Below are 14,851 nucleotides of genomic sequence, written 5' to 3' on the forward strand. Positions count from 1 at the left end.
CTCACCTCGCGTCATCTCGTCACGCAACGGTCGTGTGTGGGAGAACCGCCCAGCCGCCGCGGGCCCACCAGCGCCCTGTTGATCTTCCCCCAAGAGCCGGAACCACTCAACACCACGTCCTCCACTTTCTTCGTCTAGATAGTTCAGCCCCGCCTCCTCTCTTCCTCGACGTGCACAGCAACCGCGCCAAGCTCGACCCGCCGCCCAGCCGTCTGCACTAGGAGCCTGCGCCCAGAGTTCCGCATGTGCCATGCTCGTCCCAACGTCAACGGTCACCATGAGCAGGTAAGCCCCTCTCCTTCTTCCTCTCTCCCACGCCCGTCTTTGCGCTCCCTTGGTCGCGCCCCCTCCTTGTGTTGCAGCCGTGCCGGCAACGGCCTGCAGTGTCGCGCCCATCCCATGTCGCGTCCGGCCGCGCCACTGTGGGCATGTGCTCGGCGTCGCTTTGCCCGCTACTTCCCAGCCGGCGAGCCGTCGGTGCCGCTCCTGGTCGAGCGCTCTCGCTCACCCCATCCCCTGTGCGGCTCCACCACCCTCACGGTCCTCACCCCATATACCCGGTCGTCACCTCTCCCTTCTCTCTTCCTTGCATCCCATCACCTCTCTCTTGGGCCAACCATGGCCGCTGATGCCAGCTCCGGCGAGCAGCAGCCCCACCGCGTGTCCATGGCGCCACCGGCCGTGGCAGCAGCCATGGCGTTGCTCTGCGCGCCCTGCACCCTGGCCGAAAATGATCGCGCCCCGGTCGTCCCTACGCGACCCTGATCAGCAACCGTTTTGGCGTGTGTGCGGTGCATGGAGGAGAACCAGTCAAACCACCTTGCATGCGAGATAGAGAATCAGGGAACCGCCCATGCCCCTCTGCGCTGGCTGCATGTAGCAAAAATCAAGGGCGTCTAGGAGAGAAAAAAGGAATTGTCATTGGACCCAGGCACATGCACAATAGGTTTCCATGCATAGGGCCAGCCAATAAAAATATTGCCCTCACCCCATCTAAGGGTTTAACTTTGTCCAATCATGTTGTGCCGCATCATATTAATACACGGTGGAGGAAGTATGTAAAACTATTTTCATTAGTTACCCCAAGTGCTATAATATTTGATTACTCTCACAAAGCCGCCGGCGCCTCCGCCCTCATGCCCAGGGGTCGACGCCGACTTACTCTCGCCCCAATTTCGTCGCCTCTGCCGGAGGGCGGTCAGACTGAAGATGGGCGCGCCCAGGGCGGACAGACTGAAGATGGCCGCGATGCTGCTGCTACCGAGGAAGCGAGTTCGGAGGATGAAGTTCTTCGGTCGGCGATGTACGCTGGGTTCTCGTCGGAGGAAGCAAGTGTTTTTTTGCAAGAGAAGAAGAATTCGCAGGTGTCTCAGGTACGTTTTGATGCTCAATTTAGAGAAGATTTCTGGATTGATTTGGGCTTTCCTAAGGGCAGCCGCTGGTGGGAGAACTCGGATTCTCCCATTCATGGTGCGCCTGTGAATCCTAATGCTGTTGTTCGATCCGATGCTAGTCTGGGCGTTCATGAATCTTCAGAGAGCCTACAGGCTAGCCTGAATGCTTTGGATCTGGAATCTAGGATCGGAACACATACGGATCAAAATAAAAGATCATTCGTAAACAGTTCATCGATCCAGGATTCAGGTGCACACCTAAAACCTTCTCGTCGTGGTGTCCATATCCGGCCTTGGCGCGGTCCTCTCCCGCGGCCTAGAAGGAAGGAAGCTATTTCTCTTGCTGCGTTCTGGCCTTCTTCGGCACAGGCCTTCCATGGGTCCTGTTCGCCGGTCTCAACTTCCAAGGTGGGATGGACGATGCCACAGCCCCCAAAGCTAGATGTGCGCAGCGAGTTTCCACCGCTGATTGCTGCTGTTTCGGTAGATTCCCGATCGGGTCCAGCAGTGATCCCGGCGGAGATTGAGGCAGTCGGGATTTTGAATTCTGTAAGTTTGGAAACAAATCGTGCGGCTTTGGTGAATCGGGCCAAGGGATATGGTTTGACAAGAAAACTTTTACGAAGACCTATTCCTAGGACTTGCCGTCACTTCTCCTCTCGGCTCGGCCTCATTCCCATGAGCGACAACAACCGACCTTCATACGCAGCGATGGCGGCCCGTCAGCCGACGCGTGAAGGTCAGCGCCCACCGATGCCGCAAGCACGTGGTGGTGGGCTTGCTGCTCCGCGTGGGGGTAGAGGATCTCTCCCAAGGTCCAGCCGTGGACGGGCCATCTTGGGGGGTCGTGATCGCGGTCATGCCCGTGGGAGTGGCCGCGGGTGGTTCAATCCTGGACGTGGGCGTGGCTTTGGGCAGGTTCAGGCTGCTGCTCCTCAACAACGCTATGTCCCGGTTGACCTTCAGGAAGCTAGCCAAGGAACTCAGGCAGAGGCGCCGGAACCAATCAAGGCCAAAAAGCCTCGTACACCATTCTGTTTTCGCTGTAAGTGTCTTGGGCACCTGCAAGAGAATTGCTCAGCTATTCTTGACTGCTGCATCTGCAACAAAAAAAATAATCATGTGCCGGCAAAGTGTCCTATTCTCAAGATGCCAAGGCCTACTGCATCTATGTTGGGGTGTGCAAAAAATGAATTGACCTTTTTTCGGATCCCGGAGTTTGACTTGATGGTCGAGGCTCCTGCACCGGCACCAACTGCTTTGATATCAGTATCAGGTGGTAAATTAGATGCGTTGGCCATTCAATTGGAGCTTGCCAAATTGTCTAGAGTGGAGTGGAACTGGGAAGCTCTACCCCATGGGGATGATTCTTTTCTGGTAGTATTTCCCTCAGAGGATGAACTGCTCCGGATGGCTGATATTGAGTATAAACTCAAGAGTGGAATTTCTATTAGTATCAGTCAATGGGAAAGGACTGGGGATGCTAGTCCAGCCTATTATTTGGATGAGATTTGGGTGCATGTTACAGGTGTTCCTCATGACTGGCGTCACTTCTTGGCCTTCTGGGCAGTTGGGTCTATGATTGGCACTACGATTGAGGTTGATATGTTGACATACAGGAAGAAGGGGATTATTCGCCTTCTGGTTGGTATTTTAGACAGAGAACAGTTGCCTCTAACAACAGATATTGTCTTCCACAAGGTTGGATATGATATTACTTTCACCCCTGAGCTGCCAGATTTTGAACCGGCTATGCCTTCCCTGGTCCTGGATGCTTCTGAGAAAGAGGACGGAGACAACAAGGAAGATGGGGCTCCGAGGGTCAGTGAATTTGATCCATCAAGAAAGAAACAAAAGAATGTACTGGGTTCCTTCGGTCCAAATTCCTCTAGTGATAGGCAGGACTCGGCCCCCATGCATGTTGATTGCAGTGAGGTTCATAGGCCAATGTACACAACAGGGTCAGGAGTATGTGTTGTAGCACCTACAGAGAAGAGTGTAATCAAATCGTCTTTACCACCTGGTTTCAAGACAGGCAAACCAAATGGTTCAATTAGTCTGATGAAGCCTCTTTCTCCTTCGAAGGAAAGGACAACTGATCACGCTAAGCAGGTTTCAGTGCATGTTGTGCCTGGTTCCGCTTTGGTTGCAGGGACAGGTGCCGCAATCCCAGCAGGTGATCTTGCCTCGGATAATTGGGCACCGGTGGTCCCTCAGGCTGGGCCATCTTTAACCTCCATGGTCAATGGGACTACGATGCCTCTGCAGTTTGGATCTCTGAACATGGCCAACCAAACCTTGGCTGCTTGTTCACGGCCTGCTGTGGAGAGGAACCTGGTGGCGACTCAGCAAATGAAGACCACCCAAGGTGTTGTCCAGGATCAGAGCCTGCGTGGCGAGTCTGAGCCCGAAAATTATGCACCTGCTCCGGTTATTTCTTATGGTAATAGTCCATCCCATTTTCATTATATTGATGGTTTACGCCGTAGCTTACGATGTAATATGCAAGCTGCTAATGGCTCTTACCTATCAGATATTGATATGACAGAAAAGGCAATGCGGCGCGCTGCAGCACGGAATCTTGACGCTGATTTGGGCTCCAAGACGGTGGCTTCCTCACAAGAGATGCTACATTCGCCTTTAACGCCCGTGCAGCAGGAAACTGGTATGTCACAACACATAAATTCCATGTCTTTTGTCACAATGACTGATCGGGATTGTGCTATAAACTTAGACAATTTAGGTCTAACAATGAAAAGAAGTAGCTCAGGGACTAACTTATCAATTAAAGCTCTTAAAAGGATAGAAATTGATAGAACAAGGTTGTATCAATCTAACAAGCGTGAGGCCTCAAAGAAAATATCGCCTAACCATATGGAAAGCAACCCCTTTGATTTAAGTGATGACGAAGCCACTGAGCCTGACAGTGACGTACTCGCTCACTTGATAAAGGATGTGTCGGCTGTGGATCTAGAGACCGAGGATCTAGACACAAGAATTTGTGATCTAATGGCCTCATCTCGCAAGTCACGTAAAAACCGGCATAATTCTAATAAAGATAAAAAGCGGTCTTCATGAAAGGTCTCTTTTGGAATAGCAGAGGTCTTTCAGACTTGGCTAAATACCGTTATATTTCTGATGCAGTTAAGGAAAATAATTTGGACTTTATAGCAATCATGGAAACTGGAAAACAGGATATGTCAAATTCGAATCTGGCGCGACTATCTGGTGGTTTAGATTTCAATTGGCATTGTCTCCCCCCGAGGGGTAGATCAGGGGGCTTGCTCTTAGGGATTAACACTACAGTTTTTGATTTGTCCTTAATTGTGGAAGGGGAGTTTTTTATTAAATTCCATCTAAGCAATAAGTCAGATCATTTCAAATGGATCCTTATGGCAGTATATGGTCCAGCCCAGGATGACTTCAAATCAGCTTTCTTGGCTGAACTTGTAAGGAATTTTCAGCACAACCATTTACCAACTCTAATTGGGGGTGACTTTAACATTATGCGTAGCAGCAAGGAAAAGAATAATAATAGATTCAGTGATAGATGGCCTTTCTTGTTCAACGCTGTAATAGACAGTTTTGAATTAAGAGAGATTGATCTCACTGGCCGACAATATACCTGGGCGAACTCTTTACCTACCCCAACCTACGAGAAGCTAGATAGGGTTCTCATGTCAACCGAGTGGGAGACCAAGTTCCCACTTGTTTCTGTACAAGCTTTGGACAGAGGCATGTCAGATCATACTCCCCTTATTCTAGACACAGGATCACCTGCTTTTTTGGGGATATCTCGGCAGTTCAGATTTGAGCTTAACTGGTTCTCTCGAGAAGGTCTCCATGCCAAAGTTATAGAAATTTGGAGCAGGCCAGTAAAAGGTAGCAATTCAGTTCAACGATGGAATCATAAGTTGGGTGCTCTTCGTAGGGCTCTTCGGGGGTGGGCAAGCCACACCAACGGGGTTTACAAAAGGAAGAAAAAGAGTCTGCAGTTAACAATAAATGATCTAGACATAGCCGCGGAAGTTAGAAACCTGACAGAGCTTGAAAGGGAACAACTAGCCCAAGCTCGAGATGATCTAGCTCGCCTCTTGAGAGAGGAGGAGATCAAATATTTTCAGCGAGCTAAGGTGAAAGACATCCTTCTAGGGGATAATAACACTAGATACTTTCAGTTGATTGCCAATGGCAAACATAGAAAGAAAAAAATTATTTCCTTGGATCATGACGACAGAAAGATTGAGGGTCAGGCTAATTTAAAAGGTTACATAACTAACTTTTATAAAGAACTTTTTGGGGAGCCTGAGGAGAGCCTTTTGACCTTAGATGATGAAGGGGTTGCTGATATAACACAAGTTTCAGATCTTGAAAATGCTCTTTTAACCTCTCAGTTTACTGAGAAGGAAATCAAGGATGCTTTATTTCAGATGGAGCACAACAAGGCACCTGGGCCTGATGGCTTCCCTGCAGAATTTTACCAGAAATTTTGGGATATCATCAAAGATGACTTTTTACTCATGTTTCAAGAGTTGCATTCTGGATACCTGCCATTATTTAGCCTGAACTTTGGTGTTATCACTCTAATACCTAAAGTTCAAGAGGCCAATGTAATCCAGAAATATAGGCCTATCTGCCTTCTAAATGTGAGTTTTAAGATTTTTACCAAAGTCGCCACAAATAGACTGAGCTTAGTTGCAGACAAAGTCGTGAGTCCAACGCAAACTGCTTTCTTAAGGGGACGAAACATCCTAGAAGGAGTTGTCATACTACACGAAACGATTCATGAGATACATAGAAAGAAAATGAGTGGGGTTATTTTAAAGATAGATTTTGAGAAAGCTTATGACAAGGTAAAATGGCCTTTTTTGCTCCAAGCCCTCCGGATGAAAGGATTCTCGCCGAAGTGGATTTCTTGGGTAAAGTCCTTTATTTCGGGTGGCAGCGTTGCAGTCAATGTGAATGACGAGGTGGGGAAATTCTTTCAAACAAGAAAAGGGCTTCGACAAGGGGATCCTTTGTCACCTATCCTGTTTAATATTGTTGCTGACATGCTTTCAGTCTTAGTCAAGAGAGCTAAGGATCATGGGCAAATCGGTGGGGTAGTGCCTCACTTAATTGATGGAGGTCTATCTATCCTACAATACGCAGATGACACGGTCCTATTTTTGGACAATGACTTAGAAAAGGCTCGCAACATGAAGCTATTGCTTTGTGCTTTCGAGCAAATTTCAGGGCTCAAAATAAATTTTTACAAAAGTGAGTTGCTTTGCTTTGGGGATGCTCAAGAATCCTTAGAATCGTATTTGGAACTGTTTGGCTGCAAACAGGGGGATCTACCTTTAAAATATTTAGGCATACCTATCCATTACAAGAAACTTCAAAACTCCGATTGGAGAGAGATTGAAGAACGAGTGGAGAAGAGGCTTGCTAGTTGGAAGGGAAAACTTATTTCAATTGGAGGTAGATTGACATTGATTAATTCAGTGCTTAGTAGCCTTCCAATGTATATGATGTCCTTCTTTGCGATCCCCAAAGGCGTTCTTAAAAAACTAGATTATTTTCGCTCTCGTTTCTACTGGCAAGGTGACGAGAATAAAAGAAAATATCGCCTTGTTAGATGGAGTATCCTATGCCAGCCTAAAGATCAAGGAGGCCTTGGGATCCATGATTTGAGTATTAAGAATATAGCCTTACTAAGTAAGTGGTTATTTAAACTATTAACATCAGATGGGACTTGGCAACAAATTTTAAGAAATAAGTATTTGGGCTCAAAACCACTAGTCCAAGCCGAATGGAAATTAGGAGACTCACATTTTTGGTCCTGTTTGATGAAGGTGAAGCAAGACTTTCTTCGCTTTGGAACCTTCAAAATTAACAATGGGTCGCAGGTGAGGTTCTGGGAAGATACGTGGCTTGGAGCAAAAGCTTTAAAAGACCAATACCCTGGGTTATATAGTATAACTAGAAATAAGCACATAACCATTGCCGCGGTTCTAACGACATCACAACCTAACATCTCCTGGAGACGAACTTTGTTTGGGTCTAGATTGGTGGCGTGGAATGAATTGCTTTCACGCATCGCCAACATTCACCTAACTCAGGATAAGGATGCCTTCTGCTGGACCTTGTCCCAGTCAGGACAATTCTCAGTAAAGTCTCACTATCAAGCATTGATTAGGCGTGAGATACCAAATGTAAATAAAAGATTGTGGAAACTAAAAGCCCCACTTAAGATCAAAATTTTTTTGTGGTATCTCAGGAGGGGAGTGATACTAACCAAGGATAATTTAGCAAGGCGCAACTGGCTGGGAAACAAAACATGTTGCTTCTGTCATGAAATAGAGACAATTCAACACCTTTTTTTTGATTGTCGGTTTGCCCGTATGGTTTGGGCTTTAATCCACATGGCCTTCGGGATATCTAAACCATATAGTGTCTCTAATTTGTTTGTTTCCTGGCTTAGTGGCTTTGATAGAAATATTAGAAATATCATCTTTCTTGGCGCAGCTACAACCTGTTGGTCTCTTTGGTTACACAGGAATGATATCATATTTGAAAAGAAAAACAATTCTTCTCCCTTGCAGGTCATTTATTCCATTGCACATTGGCTTCGAACATGGGCTATTTTACAGAAGGCGGAGTTGCGACCTATGGTTGTGGAGGCTACGCAGTACTTGGTGCAGGTGGCCATGGACTATTTTTCCCGGGCTCATGGGTGGCGGTCTAGTCTGCGGATTGATTACCATTAGAGTGTGTGGATTATCATCTTTATTTTGTCTTTAAGCTGTGTGCTTCTTAAGCAGAGGCTGGAAGAAATTTCAAGAATTGTATCCCCTCGATGTAATGTGCTTGAAATTATTAATAAAATCTTCCTTTATCAAAAAAAAATATTAATACACGGTTTATCAAATACACGTTAACTTTTACGTTAAATGTCTGATTCATTATGTTTCAGTCGCGTTAACTTCTAAATAATATTAACAAAAAATTAGTAACAATATTTTGTTGTAACACACATATTAGTTAGTTAATTAATTAATTGTTTTGTCCGATGGTTATTAGAAAGACGTTCCAATTTAAAACTATTTTATGGTTTCGATTTACGCATTTATAATTAGTCACTAACACTATTAACCTTAACTGAGGTATTCTTTATTAATAATTGTTTGTTTAATCATGATGTCTATTTATTAATTTCCACGTATCGTATCGGCGTGAGTACCGTGTGCGTGCCGCGGTGCTGTTTCACGCGCATCGTCGCATGTCGTTCGTGAGTGTCACGTGTGCTGTTCGCACGTGTTGTCGCACGCCGTTCGCACGCGTTGTCGGGCGCTGTTCGCATGTATCACGCGTTGTTCGCGTACGATATTAAACTGTTCACTTATAATCACTCATGTCAGTTAATTAGCTATTTATTTAATTATCCACAATTAAAACAGTAAGCAAGTCAAAACTAAGTAGTTTTAATTTATATTTCATAAATGTCAATTAATATAATTACGTCGAATTAAATATTCTAATTAATACTTGCTTAGTGTAAACATGCTAACCCCTCGACCGTAGCTTCGAGTTCGACGTCTCTTTTTCCTCTCGTGGCCGTGGAAGCGTGCTCTATTTCGTATTCCATATTTTTGGTATATTTTTCTTTGTATGGTGTAATGTTCTTATGTATATATATTTGTTTTCTTGTGCATGTTCGTCTTCGCTTCGCGTTGCGATTAGAACGCGATCTGTTTATGAGCTTCGAGAAATCGATGGTCAAGATTCGACAACCAAGTGATCAAGCTCTTTGAATTCTACAAGGCTGAAGACCCTGATCATCTGTTTGGTGAAGGCAAGTGTCCTCTGACCCATTATGTCCTATTTACTTTATAATTCACTATCCCGCATACTATGAACAACATAAGGATTGGCTAGTATTCTGTTTTCGTGTCTTTGTTTAACCTTTGGGAATTGGTTACTATGATTAGTATTATGCTACTGCTTTACTTTAATCAATGAACATGATGAGAATATTTATGATACGTTGATGATATCTTGATTATGATGTTGGACTGGTGATATTTTAGGGGACTTGAGCGGTTTCTCGAGTGCCTCTCCGTAAGGACTGGTTCGTTGGATGACCACCCGGGAAAATAGTGCAACCATGAGGGTGGTATGGGATGCCCTTAGCTGATTAATTAGAGAAACTGAGGTGTAGTTCGCTTCGCCGTCGTGCCGTCAATGGGGCTCGGTGTATGTGGCTCGCTCTGCCGAGGGTGGATTGCCCCTTGGGGAGGAGTGCGGTACATTTAGGAAACCTAATGGGCGGCTACAGCCTCAAGGAATCTTTGTAAAGGCTTCGTAGTGAATCCCTGACCATTCACCTCGGGAGTGAACAAGGGTCTTGCAAGCCCGGGCTAGAGAGGGAATCACGGCTCGTGGGTAAAGTGCGCAACCTCTGCAGAGTGTTATGAAACTGATATATCAGCCGTGCTCGCGGTTATGAGCGGCCAAGGGAGCTCCATGGATTAGAGACACATTGATTAGGGCTACTTTGTTTCCAGATGATGATGAAGATAATGTTGGTTTCAATTATGATTATGATTTCAGGTATTCTTTCTGTTTGGAAGTAGTACTTTTGGGTTAACAACTTGGGTTAATGTTAAAAACTGGCTCTCTACTAGTAATAATTACCTGACCAACTAAAAGCAACTGCTTGACCTTAACCCCACATAAAGCTACTCCACTTCAATCAAACGGGACATTTGCTGAGTACGTTGATGTGTATTCACCCTTGCTTTCACAAAACACCAGGTTGCCTTTGATGTAATCTATGCTCAGGTAAAGAAGGCATCGAGGCGGATCTCCAGGAGTTCCAGGACATCGACGAGTTCGAGGATTAGGCTAGCGACCTCCCTCAGTCAGCTGCCTGTGGTGGGTTGTTTACGTTGGCTACGTTTCAATTCTGTGTACTTTGATTTATATGATGTAAATGACTCTAGTCTTTAAAATTATTACTTACTCTTTATTGTAATTCGAAGTATTGTGCTATGATGGGTCATTTATGTAATCGCTGTGTACGTGAATTTCTGATCCTGGCACGTACATGGTTCGCATTCGGTTTACCTTCTAATACCGGGTGTGTCAGGAACAAAATCTTTCTTTCAATGGTATATGAGAGACGGTCCGTAAGTCCTTCCATGACTCTTTTCTAAAGAATTTGTGTGGGGGGAAATTATATTTGGCATTCGGGAGGTATCCTTTTAGGAGTGAACTTAGATGTGTGTGATATTGGAGGAATTGATGAAGGGAACTTTTGTGTGAAGTTTAAGCTTCATAATAAAAATGTGCCTCTTCGTCATTGACATCTCAAGTTGTGCCTCTTCATCAAGGCTAGCAATAGGTGTCTTATAATCATGCTCAATGAGAGCTTTTTCAATATATAGATGATTTTCTCTCATATCCCTCTTCTTTTTTGGCTTAATACTACTTCTTCCAACAATATATCCTCAACATCAAAGGGCACATTGAGACATGGCTTCACATTACCTTGTAATCCACAAAAATGCTCCCTTAGATCAAATGTGTAATACTTCCGCTTGCTTGGCCTATACTACAGTATCCACACTTCTAGCCAAGTTTACCCCTTCTAGTGCCATGGCTCCATCGGTCCTTAATTGTTCCTTTAAATTCTATCATTTTCCTAAAAATATGATTTGTTGTTACAACAAAACCACACAAATGGAGGAAACTTGAGATATTATCACATTTTGTGAAATAGATGAACCTTCTTTAGTAACCACATATGACTTAGACAACCCACTAGCTTCACTACATGACTCACCACTATCAAGTATGGTCTTCTCTTTGCCCTTGCCACTTACTAGTACGTAGTATGAGTATCTAATCTAGGAACTCGAAACAATTAAAGGGAGTCAGTCTGTACTCAAGCTGCTAAAATGATGTAGGCATTTAACACTAATTTAGCTAATAAGCATTCATTCCCATGAAGAGGAAAAAGTAACAATTCCAATCATTGACAAGCATATGAAATTCTTGTTTGAAATCTGTTGTGCCCAAACCCATACAGATTACTGAGATCACTTTTGTTATAGCTACAGGTAAAAAATCGTCATTTTTACATAGAGCTTTGCTTAACATACAAACAATTTGGCGAAAAGATACATTTACATAATCACTTTGCTCAAAATAGGAGAAAAAGCTGAAGAGGCTACAAATTAAGTACTTGAGTTGAAAAAAGAACCTTAATCACTGAAGAGGCTACAGATTAAGGAGAAAAAAGGAGATACATTCCCCAATGATTAAGGTTCCTTTTTTACTTAATTTGGTGAAAAGATACATTCCCCTGAAGAGGCTACAAATTAAGTACTTGAGTTGAAAAAAAGGAACCTTAACACTGGAGAAAAAGCTGGTGTTGAAGCAGAAAGGCCAAAATGAAGGAAAAGGTTGAATTGGGGAGTTCAGGTTTCTAGCTATCTTTAGCAGCTCTCATATCACATCGTATTTTATCTCCTATTTTAACTAACAGTAGTGTAAAACGGTGTTTTATACGATCATATACAAGATTTGCTGGACACCACCTGCGCCACTGCCTTTTGCCTCGGACGAATTGACAAGCAGTAGCAACAGCACCAGCACCGCAGGCTGCCGTTGTGCTACACCATGCTTCTATTAACAGCTTCGTGAGAGTAGGTAGAGAACGGAAGGGAAGAAGATACTTGGAGAAGAAGAACAGAAGAACGGTAGTGTTGTGTTTCTGTTATTGCATAACCCATTCAGTTTTGTCAGAGGTTTCAAGTCCTGCGCCACGAGTGCTGCACTCCACGACACGCCTCCTCGGCTACCGTTCCACTCGGCCTCACAACGATCAGCTTACAAGGCCCACCGTGGCCCAATATATTTTGTATTCGGGATCCTTTTCCGCGCTCCACGGCGCTCACCTTGGCTTGCAGCTTCATCCACCGAGCTTCCCGCTGTTGCCCTTGACGCTGGCAACCACGGCCGGCCCTGAGGGGGTGCGGCGGGTGCGGCCGCACCGGACCCCCAAAAACAGAGGGCCCCTCTAGCTACTGGATGTTAGCACTTTTTTCCCGCTAAGCATATCTACCCTAGACATAAATACGCAAAAGCGATGCACTATTGATCAGTTTCGTTTAGATTGTTAAACAAATATCTCAATTACTTATATAATATTCACTTCGTTTTAAAATAGTATTTGTTTTAACTCTTGATCTTTATGTCTATATTCAACTAGATGATGAGGAATCAACTAGAGAAGCAAAATAAATTCTATTTTAATACAGAGAGAATATTATTTACTATACACATGATGGTTGCATCGACGGAGAGAAGATTTTTAAACTTGAAATATTTTTTGAACTATTTAAGGTTAACAATGACTTAAGAGAGGTTAAATGGTTTGGCGATTATATGTATCTAAAAGAAGTTGTTGGATGTGATTGATCTTAATGGTATAAGCGATGATTTGCATCACAAAATGTTAGAAGATATTTTTAATGACATCGGATAACAAGTATGTGTTTTTGGTATATTTTATATTTGTCATCTTATAAACTTGAAAATAGTGCATTAAAATTTGTATACGTTGAATATTATATATATATATATATTGTGTGTGGATGAGGCCTCTATTTCGGATTTCGCACCGGGCCCCTAAAAAGTTAGGAACGGCCCTACTGGCAACTCCTTCCCATCTTCGTTGCTCACAGCTTCCGGGCGAGCAGTTCGCCGTCGTTGTGGATAACGGCCATCGTCGTCGCTGGGGCTCCTCTCATCGAGCTGCTGGATGAGAAAAATGAGGAATGGGTTCTTTTGTTATGGTTTTGAGGGGCTGGAGGTATATTGGCTGGCACGAGCAATGTTTGGACTGGAGAACGCATTTTTGGCCGACATGAAAAAAAAATCAGACTCCACAGATACAACCAATATATCAGAATTTTCGACAAATATCGTCCAGAAAAAAAACTCTGAGCAGGACTGGTGGCGCTCTGGTATGTTACTGGATTGAAATTATTTCTATGCCTGAAATTAAAGTGTACAAGCTATGCCCTTTTCATAGCAGTGCATCCTGCATTGCGTATAAGTCCACCAAAAGATCATATACGAACTGGATAAAGCACAAAAATGAACATTTTTAAGGAACCAAGGATTTAGAAGGCTTATGCATGAGCAGCAAACCACAATTGTTATCAAACAACCTAGCAAAAGGTGGTTATGAGGAGCTGTGGTGGTTACTGGATGCTTGCAGACCAATTTTTTCTACAGTGTGCCTTGTAATTGAAAAGGGGTAACTGGTGACAATTTGTATGCCAATGTAGTTGGAAACTCATGGTTGCAGCATCTGTTAGAGAAACAACCATTATTACTCTTTTTTGAAGCTCCATCTGCTTTGGAGCATCCTAAAGTCTTAACTTAAATCACCTAGCTTTTAGGTTGAAAATCATCATATCACCAAACAGTCACTTTTGATTTATCTATTCAGATTCAGCAACTTTTTTGAGGTCCTCAATGCCATCAGTGCTATCTTTATTGTGACATGATGATCCTTTAAGTTCCCTTTGTACTGTTATCTGCTTTCCCAATGGACCCTATTTGAATAATTAGATCATTTAACATGCCTAGGAATAAGGACCGCGAAGAAATAGTTTTTCTCCGATCATTTTATCGCTTGATTTTCACGGGCTATCACTCAAGAAGCAGACACAAATCGGCATCACTTATTTGCATGGCGATCAGGATTCTGCGTTGGCACCCTGCAGCAAAATATCAGTATTATGCATTTGCTAATTTTGTACATATCCAATTGTTTTAATCCATATTTATCTTATTTGGACGCCATCTTGAAATTTTGAAAATGCTAAAGAGTTAAATATGTGTAGACATTTAAACATGATGTGGTGTGTTGTGTTAAAGGGACTTTTTTGTTAAGCCATTTAGTGTATTTTTTGGCTGAACCTTACCAAGGCGAGTATTTTATTGCTGCCTTGCGTCCAAGGGCGGAGCTACGTGATCTCATTGGGGTTAGCTGACTGCCTGACTCCTATAAAATGTACTGTTAGCGCTAGTGTATTTAGATGATGATTAGTAGAATGACTCTAATGACTTTGTTGTCTGGCTTCACCTCTCCTTGTACCTTTTGGGTAGATTTAAGAATCTTTTATCATGTTCACCATTAAAAAAAATGAAATGGCTACTCCTTGATTTCATCATTTGTAGCCGGTTCTGTCTTCCACTGTTCCACTTTTCCCATGCTCCTTTGATGCTTTAAGGGCAGTTTGGTAGCTCTATTTTACCAATGGATTCTTATTTTTCTAAGGAAAAATGAACTAATTTTCTTTGGAAAAATAAAAAACCATTGGGATAATAGAGTTCCCAAACTAGCCCTAATTAATTTTTACTATGGCGCTGTGACCTAACAAAACCTTATATTG

The 14,851-nt window shown here is 43.6% G+C and overlaps 1 protein-coding gene across 1 annotated transcript; it reads left to right on the forward strand.

Moving 5' to 3' along the window:
• Positions 1-1,122: 1,122 nt before the first annotated feature.
• LOC103626764 (uncharacterized) lies at positions 1,123-8,285 on the forward strand. Its single transcript, XM_020538445.3, has 3 exons — positions 1,123-3,837; positions 3,928-4,059; positions 7,982-8,285. Exons 1-3 carry the CDS (start codon positions 1,137-1,139, stop codon positions 8,122-8,124), a joined length of 2,976 nt encoding a protein of 991 aa, XP_020394034.2. The 5' UTR covers positions 1,123-1,136; the 3' UTR covers positions 8,125-8,285.
• Positions 8,286-14,851: the final 6,566 nt, after the last annotated feature.

This window comes from Zea mays, chromosome 5, assembly GCF_902167145.1.
Source record: "Zea mays cultivar B73 chromosome 5, Zm-B73-REFERENCE-NAM-5.0, whole genome shotgun sequence".
Taxonomy (NCBI): Eukaryota; Viridiplantae; Streptophyta; class Magnoliopsida; order Poales; family Poaceae; genus Zea; species Zea mays.

Excerpts from the sequence above, each read along its gene's own strand:
- LOC103626764 (XM_020538445.3), top strand. The coding sequence starts at position 1,137 with ATGCCCAGGGGTCGACGCCGACTTACTCTCGCCCCAATTTCGTCGCCT. Across the intron at positions 3,838-3,927 it reads TGCTCCGGTTATTTCTTATG|ATATTGATATGACAGAAAAG; the intron begins GTAATAGTCCAT and ends CTTACCTATCAG. Across the intron at positions 4,060-7,981 it reads GCCCGTGCAGCAGGAAACTG|GTCATTTATTCCATTGCACA; the intron begins GTATGTCACAAC and ends TCTCCCTTGCAG.